Source organism: Zeus faber (genome assembly GCF_960531495.2).
Source record: "Zeus faber genome assembly, chromosome: 1".
In the NCBI taxonomy this organism is placed as follows: Eukaryota; Metazoa; Chordata; class Actinopteri; order Zeiformes; family Zeidae; genus Zeus; species Zeus faber.
This window is the reverse complement of record NC_137193.1, coordinates 24,683,556-24,709,337: the sequence shown is the minus strand read 5'-3', so window position 1 is coordinate 24,709,337 and position 25,782 is coordinate 24,683,556. Positions and strand designations below refer to the sequence as shown.

General features: G+C 44.8%; 1 protein-coding gene across 2 annotated transcripts; it reads left to right on the top strand.

The window, feature by feature from the left end:
- Nucleotides 1-150: 150 nt before the first annotated feature.
- On the top strand, nucleotides 151-25,782 carry ankrd28a (ankyrin repeat domain 28a). Of its 2 annotated transcripts, none has more exons than XM_080004461.1 (29): nucleotides 151-282; nucleotides 7,043-7,126; nucleotides 8,621-8,699; nucleotides 9,753-9,823; nucleotides 10,422-10,622; nucleotides 10,738-10,825; nucleotides 12,192-12,334; nucleotides 15,751-15,858; nucleotides 15,949-16,053; nucleotides 16,522-16,600; nucleotides 16,798-16,912; nucleotides 17,038-17,120; nucleotides 17,256-17,319; nucleotides 17,492-17,560; nucleotides 18,156-18,296; nucleotides 18,610-18,721; nucleotides 18,826-18,852; nucleotides 18,993-19,067; nucleotides 19,159-19,360; nucleotides 19,620-19,707; nucleotides 19,868-19,985; nucleotides 20,115-20,334; nucleotides 20,419-20,506; nucleotides 20,636-20,719; nucleotides 20,810-20,958; nucleotides 21,042-21,124; nucleotides 21,270-21,352; nucleotides 21,430-21,521; nucleotides 23,217-25,782. In XM_080004461.1, the coding sequence occupies exons 1-29, from the start codon at nucleotides 259-261 to the stop codon at nucleotides 23,516-23,518; spliced, it is 3,177 nt and encodes a 1,058-aa protein (XP_079860587.1). In that variant the 5' UTR covers nucleotides 151-258; the 3' UTR covers nucleotides 23,519-25,782. The 2 variants fall into 2 exon arrangements, with proteins under 2 accessions (XP_079860587.1, XP_079860586.1); XM_080004460.1 differs by lacking the exon at nucleotides 151-282 and adding an exon at nucleotides 4,728-4,907.

Here is a 25,782-nt window from a genome sequence, read left to right as displayed (position 1 = left end):
AGATTGGTTTGAATTTAAAATCATTATCAAAAGTTAAGATAAAACCTCCCGTAACTTCCGCGACGCGGTTGATCGACCTCCAGTGGCTCGGAATCCTGGGAGTTGCAGTTTCAGTTTAATGTCAACAGTTTGTCCATGCCATGGACTCCATGGCAGGAAGGAAAGGGGAGGTTGCTCCGCTTGGATCCACTGCCCCCAGCCTGCCGCCCGCCGCCCGCCGCCTGCCGCCGCCGCCGCCCCGGCTGAGCGGCCGATACGATGGTGCTCAAGATCCGGGACCAGGTAATAAGCCCTTCATCGTCAGCCGGCATTGTATTTCGCGAACAAACTTTCACGCCATCTTCTTTGTAACTGTTTCAAGTGGTGCTCATAAGTTGCAGTGGCATTAACCCCTTAACGAGCGGGGTGCCTTCATGCTAAGCTAGCTAGCTCTAGCACGGTGACCCATAGCTGTTGCTTCTTCAATTCCAACTTTCACACGACAGCGATGCGGCGTCTACAACGCCGCCACGTTTTAATGGAACTACCTCCAAGTGATCTTGTGAAGCCGCCTTCCAGACCAGCGGTTCTCAGCCCGTGGCCAGGGGACCCCTTTGGGGGGGCCCTTCAAAATGATTTCTATTCAGACTGAACCGTTATTCATTTCCAAGGCGTGAGCACCCAATGCAAATTGCAGGTTGACGTTTCAAATTGTCTTTTTGCAAAGACACACACACACTCGACACCGCAACCTTGTTAACTACTTGAAATGACTCTTTCAACGTGAAACTTGAGCTTGTCCTGATGAAAGCAGAGCTGCTACCCTGGCTGCAATCGCTGAATTACTACAGCCTTGCAATTTTGATCTTGCAACACGATGCCTATTTCTATTATTTGTGTTTCAAGTGGAATCTGGAGAATTTTCACGACACACCTGTATAATTCTTACCGCATATAAACTGAAAGTCACGGGTGTAGTCCATAGTACTGGCAATTTTAGGCCAAAACCATGATTTCTGCTTATTACTGAGGCATATCTAGGTAATATACTTCAGTCTGCTAAATATTTTGGTTGGTCACCTGTTGCTGATGAGAAGGAAACCTGTGAGTTAAAGTAACGCGTCTATCCTGGTACCAAACTCGCAAGCTCTGGTGATGTGTGCTTGTCAACCACGTGTTTGAGCTTTTTAGTTGTGTTTGTCACTACCTTTTGTCAACTAATGGTAGAGATGCATAGGGCAACATTGGGTGAGATTGTCAGACTTGAGAATCTTGATTATACAGAGTCAACAATATTGTTTTTCATCCCATCAGGGATAAAGCTATCTCCATTGCATATGAAATGATTCTGCTCGTCTTAAATAAACCTTATGTCTTAGCAATTTGAATCTTCTCGTGTCTTAAGAGGGACCTGAATGTAATACTCAATAATGGGCACATAGACCTTCTTTTTTGTTTACATTATCATTATCCACACTTTCCACAGACTTTACACACACTTTACACACGCCAGACTTTCTTAAAACCCTACGAATTATAGTCTGTCAACGGAAGAGTGCGTGTGACTAGTTCAATTACATTCTCTATTGTCCTTTGCATTTCTTGCTGACGGAAGAGACCGAAATAGCTGGACTCAGTGGCAGCCTGAGGGACCCAGGGAGGCCAAGGCCAAACAGACACCCCTCACCCTCAACCCCAATAGTGCAGCTGAACCAGCTCCTGTGTGCGCGCTAGAGGGCGCCAGATGGCACAGTGGCCGGTCTTCATTGGGGAGGGTTGAGTTTGTTAAAGAGATGCGCGCGCACACACACACACACACACACACACATGGTTTATCCCTGTGCTACCGCTGATCCTCACTCGCTACTTCCCAGAGGAGACAAGCAACAGGAAAGGAGCGGCGCCTACCTTGCCCAATCACTACTTTTACTTCAATTTGAAACCCACATCTTCCATACAGCCAGGCACAGTTTCTATATGTGCACAGCACATTCTGAGTAATTGCACCACGGTAATCTAATCTGTACGGTAACACACTCGCATGTGTGTGTAGGCAGCTCCAGCCTCATAAGTGGATGGAGTCTGGTGTATTATCCAAATAGTTTAGAATAGCACATGAAAGGCCTTTCTTTCCGGGCATGAAACTAAACAAATCTGGACAGACATATGTCAAGGGGTAGCAGTAGTACTGACCTCAAATTCATTTGCGACACACGCATCAAAACAGAAGCTCAGAAAATACATTTTTATTATATTTATTTAGATGTCTCTAAAGTACAGTCATATAAAATGTGAATTTGTGTTCGAAGAAGAATTAGAAGAATCTTTACTGTGAATCTTTACTGATCACACGACACGTTAAGAGCCATATTAAATCTGTACACCATATCATGTTTTCTTTGCGTGGGAAACACACATGGGTTCCCTGTGAGTTCAAATTATGTCGATTTAAAAAATTAGATATTAAACCGTTTTTGGTGTTCTTGATTGTTCTAAATCGCAAACATTTTGCAGGGTTGTGTGAGCAAGCTTCAGGCCCACTCTCAAAGTTGAGCCACATGTTGTTATGTAAGCATCCCAGTTTTGTCTGCATTGCACAAAAGAATGTCTCGTGCATTAAATTCACGTGATTTTAAGATTCTATGAAATTTTACATGATGTACATATTTATAAAAACAAAGCTGATTGGCTCTCAGACCCCCACATGTGAGTAAGTTGGAGCTTGTGTGTATGTTTGTGTATGAATGTGGCTTATATTGCACGGCCATTCCTGTGCAGAGGATCAGAGTAAAGGTCAGAAAACGCCTCAGACACACACTTTCTGAGCCTCCTCTTCTGACTCTCTCATCCTCACACAGCTCGTTTTGGGATTTGGGAGAGCGCAGAACAAGGAAGGAGCCACTGTAAAACAGTGGAGTGCTGTTAGCCTATTTATCTGTAGTTATATATCTCTAATTTTTCTCAGAGGCCCGCTAGAAATGCTCAGCACCAACACAGAAGGTATTTTAAACTCTGCGTGCTACACACCAACACACACACACACACACACACACACACACACATATAAATAGCTACAAACATTCCATAGTGCTCATCTAGAGTCCCTTTGCCTATCCCTCTCATTATTTTATAGTTTTTCCAGTTCACGTTAAATATTTTAACACCTGGACTTCACTTTGGATTAATTTTCAGTCTGGTTTGCTTTTCAGACGAAGTTCATATATGGTAGGCCCATCAGCTTTTCCGAAACTAATGACAACCAGACATTATCCGTTTGACTGTATCTCTCTTCCCCCTCTTCTCTTTATCCCTCCCCTGTGAGTTAATAGGGTTGTGCGGCTTGGCAAATTTGCCTCTTTTGGATCCGTCTTGAATATGAAGGGGTACGCACACTGCTCTTGTTAGCTACCCTTACGTTCTTTGGCAAAGCCAGTCTGTTCCAGTTTTATAATGAGATGGGGAAGTTTTGAAACAATGCCACCAATACACCAAATGAGTTACTGGCGCGCACACACACACACACACACACACACACACACACACACACACACACACACACACACACACACACACGAAAACAGTAAGTTGTTTCCTATTTCAGCTGCACGTTGGTGAGCCACTAACATCAAATTTTGTCAATTCCTCTACATATGGTTTAGCTTCTGGCTTTTTGATTATCTTGGGTTTGGCCATTGCCTAATGCCTACGTTATGTAACAGCCTTGCTCTGCTTTGGATTAAAAGGACCTAATTTACAATAAATGAGTACTACACCTGAGCTTGCACTTCCACAAATGGATTAGTGTTGCATCAATACGTTAGTGACCAGTTAATCAGAACAATCAGCAGCACATTGATCCCTGTGCCTATTAGATTCATTTCAGAACACCAGCTGCCATTTACATCAGAGGACCGGTCTCATTGTGGTCCCAGTGGAAGATGGAGAAAGCTTGCCGTCCCCCTTTCAGATGTCATACTTTTCCATTCAGTTTACCTTACTCCTTCCCGGCTTCTGCTAACTTTCCCCTCAAACCAGTTTCCCTCCCACTGCTGGCTTTTGAGCCGTTTTTGTGCCTTTGTCCATTCATTCTTCAGGCTTACGGTTCTCCCAATAGAAAGGGCTTATTTGTTTACCTACCTGCCCACAATTATTCCTTTTTTTTTGTCCACCCTATCCCCTCATCCAGCTCCAGTCTGCTTTCGCTTTCTCCCTCTCCCTCTCCCTGTTTCTCTCTCTCTCTCTCGCTCTCTCTCCCCTCCCCCCTTCTCTCTCCCTCTCAAAGAGCTGGTTTCAGCAGTCTGCTCTAAAACGAGCGTCACATAAACGCATGCACCGCTTGGCTCCGGCTCCCAGCATTGTCCGTGTTAATAACAGGCTCTCTCTGTGCGTCTGCCTCTGAGCGTGCGCGTCCGTGTGCACGTGTGCCTGGCTGTAGGATATGCAGCTTTCTGCGCGTGCAGCTAGAGAGCCAGGCTCATTCTGCCGCATGCCGCTTGCCACCGCCGTTACGCAAAGGAATCCCCTGCTGAGAAGAGGAGGAGAGGGAGCAGAGCCATGCAGCCGACACACATTCCCCGATAAAGGACACAGTGTGTTGGATTGGATTTTGCCTATAGACATGGGGGATGTGTTTACGAGGACCAGGCTATTTTGTCGGATTTCACTGCTGAGACTTGCGCTCCAAGAACGCGCACGTATGTGAGTGTGAACAGGGTGTATTTGTGTGTGTGTGTGTGTGTGTGTGTGAGAGTGTGCGTGCGTGTTTGTTCCTGATGCGGTCGGAGCGGGCAAGTCGTGTCTGTATCGTGGTGCTGGAGGAGGTGGAGGAGGACGAGCCCTCCACAGCCCCCCCACCTCCTCGGCCCAAATCCTCCCCGGACCGCAGATCCCATCATGCCTCTCGCAGGGCAGGCGCTCAGCACGACAAGGTGAGATCCTCTTGTCTGTGCGGCTTTGCATTCGAGAATGCTGACCAACACATTTTCACATCCCGCACATGCATTTGGTTTTCATTAGTAATGATTCATTGGCATCTGGCAGAGATGGTTCATACCAGTTAGTGTTTTTCTTCTCGTAATGGTTTTGGAGCAGACACACTGATGGATAGGTCTGAGCGTTTCATTTTCAATGCATTACCTGAACAATGAAGTGCATAGTGGCAAAACCTGCTTGATCAAAATACAAGCTGTCGAAACCCATGACCTGCTGTGCTGAATATAGCACCAATATAATCCCCAATATAGCCTTTCTATGTGAGATGATTGCTGGTTTGTATGGATTGTGTGCAAGGCCTTTGTTGTCTGCGTTATTAGCCACAGAAATGCTAAGCCGCCTGCAGAAACATGTCCTCCATTTCTCAGTTCTCTCTGAAGTATTCACGAGAAGGACGCTCTCATTTAGCTGCTCTCATTACAGAATAGTTCTGTAGTTCTGCAGGTCAGTTCTGTCGTGTCTACCTTCGCTGTTATCTGCCATTGCTCCAGCAGACATTATAGTAATAGGCAGCCGACATACGGCTACATGGCTGACGACCCCACTTATTTTTAGGAGGAGAGGGAAGTTATAATCAAGAGTATGAGAAGTATGTGGAGGAACTGCATAGTTGCGAATGGAATAATTTTAATCCCACTTTCACTTTACACTGAGCCACCTTTTGAGGGAGAAGAGGCTGTGTGCCAAGAACCATGGCTAACGCGGGTAACTTGGTGTCCACGAAAGACTACATATCAACAAAACAAACTTACAAATGTTTAATTAAAGCTCTTTTTAAGAGAAAAGATAGATGATCTTAAACATGTTTAAATGGGAGATTAAAAACCTGGTGTGATTGAAAACCTGTGTTTACATTTCCAGTGTTCCAGCATCTAGAGGGTTAACCACCCTCTCTAACTCCTCATAACCCACCATTAACATAACATCAACAAGACTTGACATCGGTTGTCTCACATTCTGAAAAGACCACAGATGTTAAGTCTTCACTCTTGCAGTACACATGTTTTCATGTGGAGGCATAAGGCAAAACTTTTGAATTACATCAAGTGTGATATATTTTACATAACAAAAGACAGAATTGGTATTTAGGCAATAAATGTAACGCTTAATCAGTGTTATATTTAAAACATTGCATCTCATTTTGAGCGTATGCCATTGTTGAAAATGGTTGTAATGCAAAAGGAAGTTATCAAAAACATGTTAAAACAATACTGCTTTATGTTTGTTTGTCTCATGTCAGAGCTAATTGTGGTTAACAAAATAAGATGGTGGGCAAGAAGAAGAACTCCACTGAATGTGTGGGAAATTGATTCATTATTCAAACAGGTTATTGTTTATAGCCATTTTTCCCAGTAACCATCACCTCTGGAAGGTACACGCCTGGAACTTGTCAAGTAGTTTTTATAAATCCCAGCAGCTGTCAGCCAGCTCCACGCTGGTTTAAATTCTGGCACACACGCACCGACGTGACATGAGAGCCGCCGATTGAAAAGTAGCTGCGAGCACGACATGATTCTTAGGAAATCCATCCAGTTTCAGTGCTTTTGTTCATTCATTCACACCTTCCGCTTAATTTTTACCCGTCGTGGAACGACACTTATCTCCTTTCTCCCCTGATCCTTGGTGATATCTTCCCCCTCCATGCATTCTTCTGTTACCAAGTTGTCTTAATGAAAGGTTTAGCATGAATACACATGTAACTCAGTTGGCATGTCTACGTGCCACCTGGGTTTTACAGTGCTGTTTTTATTCCTGTGAGCTGCATCACATGCAGGTGCCAGCAGGAGCTGCTTTACCCCCTTGTGTGTGTGTGTGTGTGTGTGTGTGTGTGTGCGTGTGCGTGTGTGTGTGTGTGTGTGTGTGTGTGTGTGTGTGTGTGTGTGTGTGTGTGTGTGTGCGTGTGCGTGTGTAAACAACAGTTTAGCATCTCCAACCTTGGATCATGGTGTTGCTGCGTGTGAGGCTGTCAAACAAAGAGGAGTGATACATCACAGTCTCTTCTTACACTTCTTCTTACATGGCACTCTCTCACACACTGGCTTTAACGGCTCTCCTTTCTGTTTGTTCTTAGCCATCTCTGTTGAGAGCCATCTTCAATGTGGACCCTGACGAAGTTCGCTCCCTCATTTTCAAGAAAGAGGACGTCAATGTGCAGGTAGCCAAACTCTTCAAGATTCTTCCAAGGTTCTTCTGATGATTTGATTTTTTTGTTTTTAATTATTTTTCTTGGTCAATTGAGGTGGTGGGATAATTTTTTCATCTGAGGGTGCTATTCTTTTCTGTTAATGTGCATCCATATCGGCAGTTTATTGACCACAACTAGCTATGCTGCTATGTAAAATTCACTGTGGCTGCCAATGGCGGACCCCGCCACCACCAATGGAAATTTCATATAGAGGAGCACATGTGTAACACAAATACATTGAATGGATGTTTCTTATAAGGTTCCAGCTAAATAAATATGGGTTATGTTGGGATACTTATCAAATATGGGATATGTTTAACAAAATAACGTTATTCATCACCACATACATTTTGAATCCTTTCCACCAAATGTACTTCTGATGAGCCTTGCCCCTTTTTATACTATATGCTCTGATTATCCCTCTGCTTTTTGCATTGTTTTAATTGCCCCCCTGTGTTTCAGTCTGTGATACACGGTGCCATAATAACAAGGCCAGGGGGAAGAGCAGTCAGTCAGCGACCTAATATTGATTTGGGCTCCTATTGACGGATCGATTGAGTGAGAGTACCTTTTGGCAGCCCCATCTCATATAACTGCCAACCAGAGCAGAATAGCACAGGCTGGGGGCACCCCAGTGGCTCACCGGGTAGAGCGCACCATATAAAAGTCTGAATCCTTACCGCAGTGGCCGGGGTTTGATTCCGGCACGAGGCCATTTGCTGCATGTCATCCCTTCTCTCTGCCCCCTGCCTTCCCCTTTCCTCCGCACTGTCACTATCAAATAAAGCATGAAAATTCCAAAAATTATATATATATATATATATATATATATATATATATATATATATATATATATAAATATAAAATCACAGGCTGCTTGATATTTCCAACCATTATCACTCTCCTTTCTCCATTTCACTTTCCAAGAGTGTTTTTCCTCAATTTCATTGTGCCCCCCCCCTCTGGATTTATAATGCTGGGATCATCACAACGAGTCTCCCTGGAGTCAGCAACACTCGCTCAGGCCTCTTGTTTGCTGACTCTCTGGGTCACATGACAATGTTTATACCACCACTCTCCTGATTGCCCTCTCCTTCGCTGTAAGCAAGGTAGGGGAGAGGAGCGGTGGGGGGGGGTCGGAAGGGACGGACGGTGGAGGGATCAATGCGGAGCGAGAAAGAGCGATGGATCCGATACTGGTTTCTGGCAGAAGCAGCGGGGCTGACCGATATAAGGAGACGGCCAGGAAATATCCCAGAAAATCTCCAGCCTGCTTGGGACCCTGACAAATTACACACTTGAGTTCAGGAGAAAGGTTGATGGAGGAATGTTCACTCGTTTCCCAAGTCCCATGCCTGACTCGAGTGGCCTGTTGATTGTACGGTTGTGTGTTTTGTGTACTGTATACCACGGTTTGTCTGAGTGCGTGTTTGGTGTTGACGCGCTCTGCGTATCCCCCGTCAGGACAACGAGAAGCGGACCCCCCTGCACGCTGCGGCGTACCTGGGCGACGCCGAGATCATCGAGCTGCTCATCCTCTCAGGTGATCCGCTGAAACGCTGCTTCTCATGTGGCATCGCTCCCATCAGCAGCTTAACTAGGAAGTTATTGATGAACCCGCACCCACACGGCACCCTTTGCAGGCTCTCCATATATTTACAGAGTGAAATTCAAAGAGATTGTTTTATGGTCACGTAGTCTGAGACACACTGAGTCACAGACTCTGTGTGACTCAGTGTTACTCAGAGTCTGGTGAGTTGATGAGTGAGTCACTTCATACAAAACATCTCCAACCAAATGATAAAAAATAGTGCATAGTTTGTACATACAATATTAATCTGTTCAAATGCCTTTCGTTACCTGAAAGAAGGGGACGTTATTCAACTGTTTGGAAACCAATATTCATGCGAATACTCTCAAATGGAAGAAGACAATCTGTACTTTCAGCTCATTCATTGTTTGATTGTTAATTTAAACATTAAGAGTACAGATCCAAAATAGTAAAACATGTTTCATCACTGTCCAATTTTTTATGGTGAGCACTGTGCATGAACCTGTTCATTGTATTTGTTTCTTATCCACTTCTCAACTTCCTCTAAACTCAAAGTCCTTCTGTCTGCGTGTGCGCGCTGTTTTGATCCTCCTGTGCTACCGCTGGCCCCGAGCGTGTTTTGCGCACGTGCCTGTCCACTGCTGTCAATTTCACTTTCCTCTCCCGTGACATGGCCGGTCATTTGTCATTCATTTGATCTCTTCCACGCTTCTGGCTTTTGGGTAGTCAGCTGCGAGGGTCAGGAGGTGGGGCCGCAGCTGACGCCATGTTTGCATGTTTTTACACTTTCTCAATGACCTTAGGCGACAGGTGCACATCCAGACCCAGAGATTTAAGCCCCAGGGTCGAGTGCCCCTAAAGGATCCTTTACCATCCAAGCTAGAGAAGAAGCCTCTCCACCTTTTAATCCACCTCTAAGCTATCTAAGCAGCCCCTGATGTGTTCCAATGGCAAGACATTCTTCTCTAAAAGTTTCTGGCTCCTGACTCTCTCTCTCTGTCTCTCTCCCTCTTTATATGGTTATCACTCTCTCCCATTCCCAAGGGGCCAGAGTTAATGCCAAAGACAACAAATGGTTGACTCCTCTTCACCGAGCTGTCGCCTCTTGCAGCGAGGTAAATGTAACACACACACACACACACACACACCCTGAGCCGTTTTAATGAAATTACTTACAGGGGCTACAGCCCATGGACCCAGAGCTGGTAGAATGGAGGTCATGTTATGTTAAAATGCTAAAATAATGTAATTCCTGAATAATCCTTTAATTTGATTAAATATATATAATTTTTGAATACAATCATGGTGAATTATCTGCAGCACAGTGGGTTGGCTGCCAATACTAAATATTGGCAGTGTTAGAAATGACTGGCACTTGGGCATCTGCCATTTAATGTCCAGTAAATGGTCCATATGTTACATTGGACGTTGGAAGCGTGGTGTGCATGTAATGTTATTATTCTATGTTTGTACCATGTCAGTCTGACATGACGCTTTGTATTTAATGTGTAACATTACTGTGTGTGTAGTAGAACACCAAGACAAACACGTGTTTGTGCTATAATTGTAAAAAATGTATTCGTATGGATATGAAACAGACATTGTCACCTTTAGTCAATGTAGGTATTTTTGATCTAAAATAGAGCACACACTCTGCAATGATAATAACCACAGCGTCTCCCGCTCCGCTAACCACGCTTTCGCTCCGTCCAGGACGCCGTGTCTGTGCTGCTGAAGCACAGTGCCGATGTGAACGCCCGTGACAAGAACTGGCAGACGCCGCTGCACGTTGCTGCTAGCAACAAGGCGGTGGGCTGCGCTGAGGCCCTGGTGCCGCTGCTTAGCAACGTAAATGTGTCGGACCGGGCGGGTCGCACCGCGCTGCACCTCGCGGCCTTCAGCGGACACGTGGAGGTCGGTAAAACCCAACACCCCCCTCCCCAACGCGGCTTCAAACACAACGCATAGATCCCAGAACTGTGTGTGTGTGTGTGTGTGTGTGTGTGTGTGTGTGTGTGTGTGTGTCTAGATGGTGAAACTGCTGCTCTCCAGAGGAGCCAACATAAATGCCTTTGACAAGAAGGACCGAAGAGCCGTGCACTGGGCGGCCTACATGGGTGAGACGCTTGTTGAAGGATCCAACACAAAGGCATTGACCCAGGGCTTTGAGGCCCTTTTGCGGCGATTACCTAATAATGATGAACCAAGAACTATTTCATCTAATTAGTTTTGCAGAGATTGTTGTAGTAGTATCTATTCCCTCTGGCGTTGGTATTGTTTAGGTTTTTATTGATTCTTGATTCTGATTCTCATCAAATCCTGTTTCTTGTTGGATTATGGTTTGGGCACTGAAAGAAACTAAACAACAACCTTTATTATTAATTGTGTTAAATCTGACATAAACAGGAAACCGTTGACAAAGACCAATTGTTGACCATTTTCTGTTCAGCCCAAATATTGAAAAGGAATTTGGCCACAGTAAATCTTTCATTCAGTGTCTGAACTGCCCCTTCATCGTGAGGGTGAATGGTTTCTCTGTCGGTAGTTCTCTGGGGATTAACTGGAGGGAAAGGCCTCTGTTCCTCTGCCAACCTGTACCTCATGGCATCAGTAGAATATTCTCCATGTTGCCATGCATTACTTGGAATGTCAGTGCCCTAGAACGGCCATTAGCGGATGCTTTACAACGCTGCATTCTTTCAAGTACCTGTAAGGTGAAATTAAGAGTTTTTCACAGCACATAAACGTGTTATTAATCACCCAGCCAAATTTGAATGGTTAAAAAAATCGGCAATGTTTACAAATTGTGGAAGAAAAAAAAAAAAAAAAAAAAAAGCCAGTTCCCTCGGTACTAACGGTAGAAGACCACCGAAGGCGTTGGCGCAGCGCGCAGTGTGGTTTTTTCACCTGCTACGTGAGTAGCGTCCCAGACACATAAATGTTGTCGTAGAGGGAGGAGGAGTTTTGGAAACAGTAGGGATTTAAATATTAATTCAATTATTTTGAAACCGTTTGATAATACTGTGACGCTTGGCGGGGTCGACCAGACCGGAACCTCACTGGATAGCTGAAGCAGGTCTCATTGCCTGCCGCCAGGCTTTCAACTACCCCGGAGTTGAGGTGTCCAGCCAGACAGTAACAACCTGGGATGGCCGTGGCCCTTTTTATTACAGACTCAGACTTCAGACACTCTTTCTCTCCTTCCGCTCACACCCAGCACTCCTCCCTTCCCTCTCTACTCTCCTTCCACACCATTCTTGACGCCTCCCTCTCATCAGATGAACATATGCAAATTATAACAACCCAGAGAATTCCGTTTTGCTGCAGCGCTGCTTTCGGCAACAGTATGTTTTCAGGAGTCCATAGGTGGACTTGAAACCCACGTTACTTTAGGATTTCATGGTTCTTTAGATTTGAAGAGCTTTCACTTTCAGAGTCGCTCTTGATTTGATCCCCAATGCTTATTCCCACCGCGTGCTGCAGGTCACCTGGAGGTAGTGAGGTTGCTGGTGGCCAGCGGAGCCGAGGTGGACTGCAAGGACAAGAAGGCCTACACCCCGCTGCACGCTGCCGCCTCTAGCGGCATGAGCAGCACAGTGCACTACCTGCTGGGCTTGGGGGTCCAGGTCAGAATACACACAATGCTTTGGCTCATTTGCTAAAAACCTAAATAATGAACAGAAGACAATATCAGGTGGTTATATATATGTGCTGTAGCCTTTTTAATGTCTGGAAAGGTGTGTGTGTGTGTGTGTGTGTGTGTGTGTGTGTGTGTGTGTGTGTGTGTGTGTGTGAGAGATTCAAAAGTATTGAATACCCACCAGAATTATAGGATATTCAGATTGTCAGTACACATTATGTGTCCCCAGAATATGAAAGGTTTTAATGCTGTTTTTAAGCATTTATACGTTTTTGTTTTTTTTCTTTTATAAGCATATTCTGCTTTCACACCTACTCTGTTTGGTCCGTTTTAAACGAAACAAATCAAACAAATCATTAATATAGCCGCAAGTGGCAATTCACAGGTTCAAATGTTAACAGAAGGAAGCAGCTCAATGTCCCAAAAATATCCCAAAAAAAGCCGAACAGTCACTTCATAAAGTTTAATTCTGTTTAAAGAACACTTGTTGTATCATCACAATGTATACAGCATTTCAATAATTGCGCACTCAGTGTATGTATGTGACAAATAATCTCTTGAACTTGATAAGAATTCTGCAATTTGCCCCCCTTTATCAAATTTTAACGAAATTGTGTGTGTATGTTCAGGACATAGTGTGGGATGCCTCCTCCCAGTTTAATCAGGATAGCTCTGAGACAGCTTGACTTATAGCCTATTTCCTGCTAAGCCCTACCCTGTGTGAAGATATTATCTTGGCACAGCGTGATTGATTTTGATTGATGGTGGCCATGTTTTTCAACCGATCTCGCTCATTTATAATAGACGTTTATCTCAGTCCCGCAATGCTATATACGAAATTTAGTATTGATATAGTCAAAATCCCAAAAAGTCTATTCGCATTACTGTTTCACATTATGCAAATTGGCAAAAATCCGTCATGGCGGACTTTTATAGTCCAATTAGCTTTTTTGTAGTGCACATTGAGCTGGACGTGTGTCAAATTTCAATCAATCGGAGTCACAGTGTGTGGGGTGTGGCCTTTCTAAAATTGCGCTTTTGGGCCTTAGTTATAGCGCCACCATCTGGCCGATTGGGCTCATGTTTCTTGGGTAGCATTTGCACATCATTTCCAGTTATTGGGTCAAGTTTCATGTTTCTAGCTCATTCCAGCTCACGGCAATTTGATACGTGGCATAAGACAACGAAGAAGAAGAATAAAGCGGCAAGAAAACAATAGGGTTCTACCCCTTCGGGGTTTCACCCCTAATAATGAAAGATAGGATCCCAATCGCAATACGCTGCTTTTGCTCCATTGTTGTCTTCGACAATGTGATTGTGTGACAAAGTGATTTCACACGCTACTGGAGACTGCAGTTTTTTTTATGAATGAAAAGCCAACCGCCTCTACGGACAAACCCAGACGTTGGACAATGGATGTGTGAACACGCGGCTATATCATTGTGTAAAGACTCTCAGTGCACCTGATGTGTTACTGTACTGGGTTGAACAGCTGTCTGTACCGTTTTTCAGTTTTTCCAGTTTTGCGCGGACATTTGGAGTGCTGTTTGTGTTATTGCTTTTTCGTGTTTGTGATTCACACGGTTTCAATGGAAGATGACAGTGAGTGCGCACAGCAAACGGTGACGTCACTGCGGGTCGGATGGATTTTCCCTGGAAAACGTCCTGTCTAATGGATGAATGATCTGTACGACTGCGTTTTCAGCACGGGGGACCGTTAAATGTTGTGAGTGTGGGGATCGCAACGCGGGGACCACAAGTTTTACAGTTTTGTTATTGTTGAAGTTGCTATCTCCTTTACTGTTTTATTCCCAATCACACTGGAACCAACCATTTCTCCTGGCAATGGAAAGATTGTCAATCGCCTATTTTTAGCGGGTTCAACCGATTCATTTTGGTGTGAAAACGGTGTTATTGATCCATTAGAAAAAAATTCCAACTGAAAGTCAGTTAGGAACGCTCTCAAGTCCCAAAGCTCTCTCCATCAAGTGAATGCCCATCCAAGGTTCACTGGTTTTACCTGTTTCTCTCACACTTCCTGTTCGCCTTCTTTGCCTCCTCAATCAACAGCGTTCTTTTTCACTTGCTGGGTAAAGTTTCCACTGCCATTCAGGTTGCTCCAGCTTCCGCCATTGTCGGCTACTGGTGCAATGGGTCACGTAGATCCTGTGACGCACTGCCATTAATCCAGCCATCGTTTTCCTGGGAGATGGTACCCAGTGTATAGCGATCTGGAGGCTTATAGCGAACCAATCTAAACACAGATGATGGCATTATTCCTTAGCCATGACACTGTGCAATCAACATTAACTTAATAATGATTAGATAAAGGGAGAAAGTTTTCTACTGCCCAGAGTTTCCGTCAGAAAAAATTGGTGCCGGTCAATGTAAAAAAAAAAAAAAAAAAATGTATTGAATATTTAAAAAAGATAAGTCCTGTCAGTAAACGCCATTTAAAAAAATTAATTTTTATTACTACTTGAAATAAAATAATTTCTGTTTGTGGAAAAATAAGTAACAAGTGCAGCCGCTTTAACATTTTACTAAGACAAAATTTTGATCAAGCCAAAATAAATAAATTACAAAAAAACAAAATAAATATTGCAAGTAGGTCTAAATATATAATAACGTTTGTGGTGTTGTCCATCTTCGTTGGGACGTTCCCTGAATATTTACCGTCTGCTTTGGGTCAGAACTTAAATATTTTAAAAAAGCGCCAAACAATGGATGTATGTGTTCCTGTTGTCAACGATACATCATCTTTCTGCTTCTCTCCTGGACGCTGTGCTTTGTATCCACTCTGTGTGTGTGTTTACCAGCGCTACCTGACCACGAGAGAGGGGGCGGGGCTTAGTTCTATGTTGACAAATGTGATTGGTCAGAGATTAAACTTTCAGATCGTCCAAACTGATTTGGCTTCCTGTTGCAACTTGCAGGGCGCGGAAATGAACAGATCTGTGGACTTTTTTTAATCGAAACGATTCACACAGCACTAATTCAAATTGTGCTTGGAAAGAATTATTTTCACACCGACATTATGACCAAAGAGATTTAAATATGTCCGACTTTTTTTCAGAGATTTTCCTGGTCAAAAACCAGGTGTGTGTGTGTGTGTGTGTGTGTGTGTGTGTGTGTGTGTGTGTGTGTGTGTGTGTGTGTGTGTGTGTGTGTGTGTGTGTGTGTGTGTGTGTGTGTGTGTGTAAAAGTATAAACTACCTGAATACCCACCAGAATTATAAAGGATATTCTGATTTAGGGTGCTTTCACACCTTCTCTGTTTGTTCCGTTTTAAAAGAAACCAAATAAATAAAGCCGCAAGTGGCAATTCACGGGTTCAAATGCTAACAGAAAGAAGCAGCTCAATCGGCTAAAATTAAGTTTGTGTGTGTGTGTTTCGTGTAGATCAACGATGTGAACTCCTACGGTAATACCCCGCTCGATGTGGCCTGTTACAACGGGCAGGACGTGGTGGTCAGTAAACTCATCGAGGCCGGGGCCAACGTCAACCAGGTGTGTGTGTGTCTGTGTGAGTGAGTGAGTGAGTGAGTGTGTGTCAGGATCTGATGTTCCCCATTTAATTAATTCACCCCGCCCACCCAGGTCAACGAAAGGGGTTTCTCGGCGCTGCACTTTGCCTCCTCCTCGCGCCAGGGGGCGCTGTGCCAGGAGCTGCTGCTGTCCAACGGAGCGCACGTCAACATGAGAGTGGGTATCTGGATTTAAATGATGTCAATCAATATAGTTCATTTACAGATTCAGCACATTGCTCAGGCGTAATTATGGCAACCTAAACCTTTAAGTTGAGTTCTGAGCTCGTGTTAAGGCGTCATTTAAGCTCTGCCAAGCGAAACACAAAGTGTAAATCTGCTCCTGGCACTTCATATGCTCAGCTTTAGAATGTAACTGAAGCCAAGACGGGGTCCTCGATGCCTGGAGCTACCGAGCCATATTGGGCGGGCTGACTCCCCCGGGCGGCAAGCTGCTCAGGGAATATAATGGTGTTAGAAAGCTTCCAGTTATCCCCAGAACTGAGTCGTTTCACTGGGCCACTAACCCCACTGAGTGTTTACATTCACCTGACCACACTAACATTATAGCATATTGACTCGGTTTGCCACAGAGATCACTTTGTTGTCTCTCTATCTCCTCATCCACCTCCTCTTGTCTTCTCAGAGTAAGGACGGCAAGACCCCGCTCCACATGGCGGCGGCCCACGGCAGGTTCTCACGCTCGCAGGCCCTCATACAGAACGGTAACTTTCCTTCAGTGAGGAACCGCCGTGTTTACGAGGCCTAAATGAGAGAAACGTGGGATCAAGCAGCTGCCGTGTGTCGGCTTGTGTCAGTGGGGGATGGGAGGGGAGGTCTTCCAATACGCCTGTTCCAATTCAAAAAGGATCTGTCTTGGAGTATCGATACTAGCTACCTGTGCTGCGCTGTCGTCTCGCAGGAGCAGAGGTGGATAGCGAGGACAAGGGCGGGAACTCTGCGCTCCACATCGCCGCCCGCTACGGCCACGAGCTCATCATCACCGCGCTCATCGCCCACGGAGCCAGCACCGCCAAGTGAGTTGCCATGTCTCTTAGTCATTGTATTGTAAAGCATGGAGTCTAAAGTGATTGGTTGTGATGTTGGCTTGTGACTTGTGTTTTTGGGGTGCCCTTTGGTTTGTTTGTTTTTTCTTTTTAAGGAGAGGCGTGCATGGAATGTTCCCCCTGCACTTGGCAGCGCTCAGCGGCTTCTCAGACTGCTGCAGGAAGCTGCTGCCCTCAGGTAAGCGCGCGCGCACACGCACACGCACACGCACACGCACACTCACAAATAAAAGATGAAATCCTAGAGAATTGTCCCTTACCCTAGCATCACACTCCTGATATCAGAACTAATGCAGAGGGTGCATTTGTTCAGGCTTCGACATAGACACCCCTGATGATTCTGGGAGGACCTGTCTACATGCTGCTGCAGCTGGAGGGTGGGTGGAGCTTCTTCTCATGTATCTCTTCATTTCTGGTCCTCCATCGTTCTCTGGCCCACCATTTCTAAGAGCAATCTACCGTTTGTCTTTAAATTTTACATGACATTCTGAATTGTTTCTCATTCATTGGTGTATGTTCACTGACTGTGACGTCTTTGTATCCGTCAAGGAATTTGGAGTGTGTGAACCTGCTGTTAAACACAGGAGCAGACTTCAATAGAAAAGATAACTTTGGAAGGTAAGCTCTGTGGGATTCAGTGGGACATTAATGCAGTGGACACCTTTTTTTTTTTTTTTTCTTTTATAGTTCTGTTATAGCTCTTCTCTAGAGTCATGCTGCATTTATAATCCACCTGAGGAATCTATTGAAAAGGACCCTAAACTAGTGTGAGGATCATTTGGAGAATTATTTTAATATTTCTTAGAGTAGTCAAAGACTAATAATTTGAGACTAATGATTAACAAGAAATAACGATTCAAAATGTGGTAAATAGTGATCTTGAATTGTCTCAAAAAGTTGTAAATTGATGAACCAAAACCTATATATTTACTGATTTTATAAAATGCATTTTGCTTGTTTGCATTTGAATTTTTTGTCTTTGCTTTTTTCTTAATTATTTTTTCATGACTATTTATTTGCCTTGTAATGTATGAAAGGTGCTGTACAAACAAAGGGTGTTACTATTTTTATATTTTCTTGGAGATTAAACCGAGTAAAGGTTAAAACAGTGGATTAGAGTGAATTTATCCTTCAACCGAGAGCTGAGATCTAAGCATGTAGTTCAGTGTCGATCTGTAATAACTTGTATCTACCTCCACCCCGACATTCCCAGATCCCCCCTTCACTATGCGTCGGCAAACTGTAACTACCAGTGTGTGTTTGCGCTGGTGGGCTCCGGTGCCAGTGTCAATGAGTTGGACAAGCGAGGCTGCAGCCCCCTGCACTACGCCTCTGCTGCAGACACCGAGGGAAAGTAAGATCTGTGGTACCTCATTTCACAAAAACGAAACAATAATAATGAAAAGAAAAATGGGCAATTTATGTCGCGATCATGGTGGAAAAATGATACGGCTGAATTTCTAAAAATTCTTGAAGAATATATATATATATACTTTTAAATCAGTTTCAGTAAAATGTTGGTTGCCGCCATTCATAATGTGGAAAAAAATGATGGGAACCAACATAAGGCCTGGGTTAAAAAATAGCAAATACTTTTATAGCCTGGTCAGTTCTCCTTCTCTTTGTGTTTGTGTATGTTGGCATCTGCATCTTTCTGTTCTTGGTAGGTGTCTGGAGTACCTGTTGAGGAACAACGCTGATGCTGGAGTGAGAGACCAACAGGGCTACAGTCCGGTGCACTATGCCTCAGCCTACGGACACACACTGTGCCTAGAACTGGTGTGACCAAATAACACACATAATAATAATGAATAAAAGTTAATAATAAAAAAAAAAGTCACAAAACTTAAAACACGTATTTAGCTGCTTCTGTTTTGTTGCAGATGGCCAGTGAGACACCCCTGGATGTGGTGAGTTTATGCGGCGACTCAATTCTTGGCAGCAGGCGCTCCCCCTGCTGGACAAATGGTGGCAGTACATGCAGCCGTATAAAATCGATTAAACTTGTTGACCGTCAGTGAATATTTTCTCATCCATTTCTTTGTCCCAGTTGATGGAGACTTCAGGAACGGACCTCCTGAGCGACTCAGAAAGCCAAGCTCCTGTCAGTCCACAACACCTGGCGGTGAGTTCTGGGTCTAATGCGCAAGTAGTAGTTTTCTAGTGATCTTCACTAGAAAACACTAATAATGTATGTGTGTTTTCTGTCCACACAGGCATACCATGGCCACTGTGGGGCCCTGGAGGTCCTCCTGTCCTCCTTGCTGGAGGTGGACGTGAGGACCCCGGAGGGCCGTACCCCTCTAAGCCTGGCCTGCTCCAGGGGACACCAGGAGTGTGTGTCCCTGCTGCTCCACCATGGTGCCACGCCCATGGCTCGCGACTACACACACAAGAGGACAGCTATACACGCCACGGGTACGCAAGTCATGTCATTGTACAAGGCGTGTCGATTACGCACATTTGAGAATTTTTCGTATTTTTCGAGCTTATAGAGCTTATTGTGCGTAATCACCGGGTGTCATGACATTTCACTGCATATATGTACGACCGTATGTGTGTGTATGTGACAAATAATCTCTTGAACTTGAACTTGAAATTAATTTGTCCTTTTGGGACCGTAAAATTTGTTTAACAGCGAAATGACATGAAGTGTGTTTTGTGTGTACTTCCTCAGCTATGAACGGCCATCCAGAGTGCTTGCGTCTCTTAATCAGCAGTAACGACCAACACACTTCTGTAGATGTACAAGACACCAATGGACAGTGAGTGTGTGCGCATATACATAATTAAGGTTACTTTTTTATTTTTTTTCATAAACTAGTTTAGTAAGTGGTCAATTCAGGACCTGGTCAGTAAATGTTTAATTGAGCTGGACTCCTATTGGTTGCTGCTGTGGTCAGGTGATCTATTGTGTGTGTGCAGGACCCCTCTGATGCTCGCGGTGCTGAGCGGACACACAGAGTGTGTGTACTCGCTACTCAGTCAAGGAGCCAGTGTGGAGGCCCAGGACCGTTGGGGCAGGACGGCGCTGCATCGAGGGGTAACACACACACACACACACAGAATAAATACACGTACACTTTGGCTGTGTGTCATTATGAAACATTGGATTCATGTCGATCAAATGAATATAACTTTCAGAATTACAGCAATAATATTTTCCCTGCAGGCGGTGACGGGCCAAGAGGAGTGTGTGGAGGCCCTCCTCCAGCGAGGGGGCAGTGTGTGTGTGAGAGACATCAGGGGCCGCACCCCGATTCACATGGCCGCCGCCTGTGGCCGCATAGGGGTCCTGGCAGCTCTGCTGCAGGCGTGCAGCCCCCCTAACACCATTACACACCTGACCGACAACCAGGGATACACACCCCTACACTGGGCCTGCTACAACGGTACTGCCACGCCTGGCATTCTGGGTGAAAACTGTTTGTGGTGTAACGTTTCCTAATTTTGTTTCTCTCCATTTCTGTCACTAGGTTACGATGCGTGTGTGGAGGTCTTGTTGGAACAGGAAGCTTTCCGGAAGATTCAGGGAAACTCCTTCAGCCCACTGCACTGTGCTGTGTAAGAGTGTGTGTGTGTGTGTGTCTGTGTCTGTGTCTGTGTGTGTGTGTGTGTGTGTGTGTGTGTGTGTGTGTGTGTGTGTGTGTGTGTGAGAGCACCTTGTAGATATGTGTGTGTTCTGTGTTTTAGAATGAGCGATAACGAGGGCGTTGCAGAGATGCTGATAGACTCTCTGGGTTCGGCCATCGTCAACAAGTCGGACACTAAGGGCAGGTAAGGGGCACACATGTTGGTCTTATTGAATTGTCTTATGTTTAAGTCTTATGTTGCAGGACAAAAGACTAAAACTCTGTCTTCCTGCAGAACCCCCCTCCACGCTGCAGCATTCTCAGACCACGTGGAGTGTCTGTCTCTGCTGCTGGGCCACGGCGCGCAGGCCAACCCCGTGGACACACACACTCGCAGCACGCCTCTGATGATGGCTGCTCACAACGGGCAGACCAACACCGTCGGTCAGTACACACATCAAGGCAGGATTGGTGTTTTGTCACTGAAACATGGAGGTGCAAAATGTCTCTGCCCGTGTGTTTTGTAGAGGTGTTAGTGAGCAGCGCTAAAGCAGACCTCACGCTGCAGGACAAGGAGAGGAACACAGCCTTACACCTGGCCTGCAGCAAGGTAAGACCAGGGCTTTTTAAATAACAATGACACCTACACGCTGATGTACCCGGAGACTGAACTCATTATGAGCGGTTATGGTTCAAATCCCATCCAGAGGTTTTCTCCTGCCTCCTTCTGTCTCAATGCTCAGTGTTTCTCACAGGGTCACGAGACGAGCGCCTTGCTGATCCTGGAGAAGATCAGTGACAGGAACCTCATCAACTGCACCAACGGCGCTCTGCAGACGTACGTAACCCTGACATGTGACACGACGTGCTGGCCTCTGATCATTTTCTAAAACCTCTCTCTCTCTCTCTCTCCAGGCCGCTGCATGTGGCCGCCAAGAACGGCCTAACTGTGGCCGTCCAGGAGCTGCTGGGGAAAGGAGCCAGTGTTCAGGCCGTAGACGAGAACGGTCTGAATTCACACCACACACTCCATGTGGGGGCTATGAAGGAACCCTTGCTAACCCTGCTGAATAATATTAGTTATAATTCAACATAAATGAGGTTGAAAGGGCAATTATTTTGTGAGGTTTATTGGTTTCAAGTTCTGTCTTATTTTTTATGATCTACCAGTGGGAAGAAGTAAAGAAGTAAATATTTATTACAGCTCCTGATCTTATTGTGCAGTTTATAACCTCCCCTATTTCTACTAAATATAAAGTACTTACCTACTTTGAGTAAGACAGAAATGATTTGTCCTACGGCTGCCCACAAATAGTCGACCAAAGAGTCTTAAATTGCTTTCACACATAAACAGTAACTCTGAAATTATCCAGACATTACTCCTACACGCTCGATCCCCATGTCTAAACCAAACGGATTATAGTGTAGTGTAAACATGTCTGACACGGACAATCTTTGGGGGTTTTTTTTGCTACGTGTGTGAAAGAGTAAATCCGGACAACGTCCGGATAATCAGGTCCAAACATTATCCAGACATTGTCTGGAGTGCATGTGTGAAAGCAGCTTAAGTCGATCAAGTTTTTCCATTGGTTATTTGGTTGCAGGGAAGAAAAAAATAAAAACACTCAAAAACATTCAGGAGCTGCGCCTTGTCAAAATCAACCTTTAAAACCTATATGGCTGGACCTGTGTATGAAAGGCTAGAGGGCCTTCGATTTGAAACAAATTTTACCAAAAATAGACGGTCAGTCTCCTTGCTGGTTGTTCCTACATATTCAGAAGAATAATTACAGCTTTTGCCAGTAATTAACAGGCGGCTCGTTTCCTGATTTTACGCCACGCAGGGCTTGTCAATTGAATTTATATTTTAAAGGCTGGTTATAAGTAATTGTGTCGGTGTTACTGATAAATTAACAACCCTTGTGGGTTGTTCCGACACATTCAGGTTAGGGATGTTCCTAACAACTAATTTACCTGATGTTTAAATGGAAGTTTAAACTTAGACAAGTCTAAAAGTCAGAAAAGATCTGCACATATTATAGAAGTAATTTGAAACCGTTAATCACAGACCAAATCGTATTTTAAACACCCTGACGGACCGGGCGGAGGCCAGCCGGTGGAGCCCCCCGGGCTCCGGGGGGACAGGGAAGGCGCAGCCAGGGCGGGGCAGAGAGGCGCAGTGAGTAACAGAGTCCGTGGTCCCGGGAAATGTGCCCGACAAGGGTACACCGTGAAATAGATCTTCGGTACACCACATTTCAGTGCAACTTATGTACATTAATAAAATAATAATAGCGCCAATAAGTTTAACCAATGTAATGTTTTACTGGTGTAATAAACAAGTGACTCGCTTGCGCAGCGCTTGTAAAGTTATCTGTAATTCAGCACAGTGTTAGTTATAACATTCTTTCTCAGTCCTGCAACACAAACCATTCTCTGATGCCCCAAAAACATATTTAAACCATTAAACTAATATCATAAATGTGCGGCGATTAGTCGACTAATAGCTTGGACTGACGACTGATGGTCAACTAGGAAACTCTTCTTAAAGTCTTAAAAAGGTCTGAGTATAGTATTCAAGTATTAAATTTAACTCTTAAGTCTGACTCAGACACCCTGTAAATATGTGCTCCACATTATGAAACCCTTGAAACCCCAACTCTCTCCAGCACACATGCACTAATACTACTTCCTGTTGCTAGGTTACACTCCGGCGCTGGCGTGCGCCCCCAATCGGGACGTGGCCGACTGCCTGGCGCTGATCCTCAACTCCATGATGCCCACCTCCCCCATGGTCACCATAGCAACGCTGCCGGCCCTGTCCCTCACCCGCACAGCGGTCAACAGCCACCCGCCCTCCTCCAACCACCTCTCCAAGGGAGTGGCCTTCGATGCCCTGCGACCCCTGAGGGCCGGACACACCTCGTACTGCCGGCCCGAGCGGCCGCTGTCCTCCACCTCCGTGGACGACGAGCTCAACGACTCAGACTCGGAGACGTACTGAAGAAACGCCTCCTCGGGATCGGGCTGGTCCGCTACTCAGGAGGGAAAGAAATGAAATGCTATCCAGCTTCCTGTACAGGAATGAAAATGCGGAAGCTCATTATATTTATAGTTTTTTCTTTTTTTTTTAATAGCTATATATTTTGGAACGGAGGGTAAACGGTCCACTCCTGTTTGTATTCTGTCCTTTAGTGAGATAGTATACTCTAAAGAAAGAAACCTCTCAAACCCAATTTGAACCCAGAACCTTACTGATGTCAACTACTAGGATGTCCAGCTCAACGGCAGTGTCGCTAATATTGAGTGATGTAAACACATTTTCATCACAGATCTTTAAATGTGACTCAAGAAAATACAAATGAACCAGAAGACCGACGGACTATCACGTTTCTAAGATTTTGTCCCAGCGTCGTTGCCAAGAGACAATTCAGTCGACCACATTTGTGATTTTAGTTCAGTTTGTTTCTCCTCAATCCCACCGATTCCTACTGTAGAGGAGTTCTTTTTATATCGCTCAAGCTGAATTCCCACAGGAAACTGAATCCTTTATTACCTGCCCTGTTTCACACAGGGCTCCGTTGTGACGGCAAGGTGGATCCAAGTTGTATTTACCGGATGAATAGTCCTGGAGTGAATTCCCAGAAGGGGGCGGGCACGAGAGGTCCTCTTTGATGCTCTGTCTGCTGTTTGGAGGGCAGCTTCCACTGTGAGGTGCCCACAGTGCTGTTAAACCTACAACACTTTTGACCACTCTATTGTCTGTACTGTACTGAAGAGAGATGAAAGGGACTGAAACTGTGTGCGTGTGTGAGATTGTGTGTCAGAAATGAAGATACATGGCTTTTGGAGCAACATTTAGGCAGATGATAACCTCACCCTTGGTGCAATGTTCCTTCAGGAGTAAAATAAATAAATAAAATACTACTTTTTAATTATTTAAATGTTTGACTACAAAACAACCGTATTTATTCAGCTTACCTATTCACAGAGTGTTTCCTAAGGTAAGTTTACATTGGTTCAAAGGTTGCCTCCAGGTAGAAAAACAGCCAGTAGCGTCCCATGTGACCCAGGCAGACTGATCATGTTGGAACTGTGAAATATTTCGCTGAAACACACACCTGCCAGACAAACTTGTCACCTTTTGGCGAAATTTGTCGTTTTAAAACCAAAATTGGCCACCCAAATGATTCGGGGTGGGGGGGCTTCCAGCTGTATGTAGATCTCTCAAAATGCACAGGCGCCAAGTGGGCTCTGCTGTCACCTGGCTGCATTTTAAGACCAAATGCGTCACACTGGCCCGACGAAGTGCTGTCCCATTCCGGAAGCGCCTTCAAATGCGGTCTAGAAATGCAGCTTTGTTTTCCCCGAGTTTTAAGGCTTCAACCGTTGGATCCTTCGCAGCCTACCCTACCCAAGATTCATTGCACGGCCAGGGAGATCAGATTTTATATATTTAAAAAAAAAAAAAAAAAAAAAAAAAAAAGCAATTAAGCAGCTGCGTGAACTTTCATTTAATTTATTTTAGCAGTGCACCAAAATCGATTCCTGAACATGTTTGCCTCGGGTAACAAGCAATTCAGTTGCTGAATCTTTACTCATATTAGATCAACGGACTAATTTGAAAGTTTTCACTGGCGACTCGGAGGTCTGGGCCACACTGTCTGGGCACTAATGCATTTCCTATGGCAGACACCGAAGCAAGCCGAGGCGGCACCAACTTGATCCAACCAAACCCCTAAAGATCATAAATGTAAGTAATGATGTATGTCGTAGAATATTTCAAAATGATTTTACGTTTTGTAGTCCTGAAAACGTCAGATTAGTGACGGTCGCATTGTTGTGAACTATTGACGCTAACGCGAGTTTAGTTCTACAGTGCCCCAATCCTCCGTGTAACGTGCAAAGTGATGATGACAATGTAAGTAAAAGTTTCGATTAGTATAATTTCATTCAGTAAAGTGACATCAACTTGGTGAGAGGGACCCTCTCCATTGACACGGACCCTCAGGGTGAATTAGGTACATAGAATTTTGCGTAGGACCGGCTCTGTTGGCAACTGACCACTACGTCCACTGCACACTTAATTCAAGCCACGCAACTCAACGACATGCACTGAGTTGGGGGTGTGTGCCGGCAAGCACCCACACAATTTCCCGGAATTGTCTAGTTTAGCAATATTGTTCTTGAGAGAGAATCAAGTTTTTATTTGTTATGTACCCAGTGGGGCTGCCTTTTGCTCTAAATAAATTCATAATTTGTACTTAA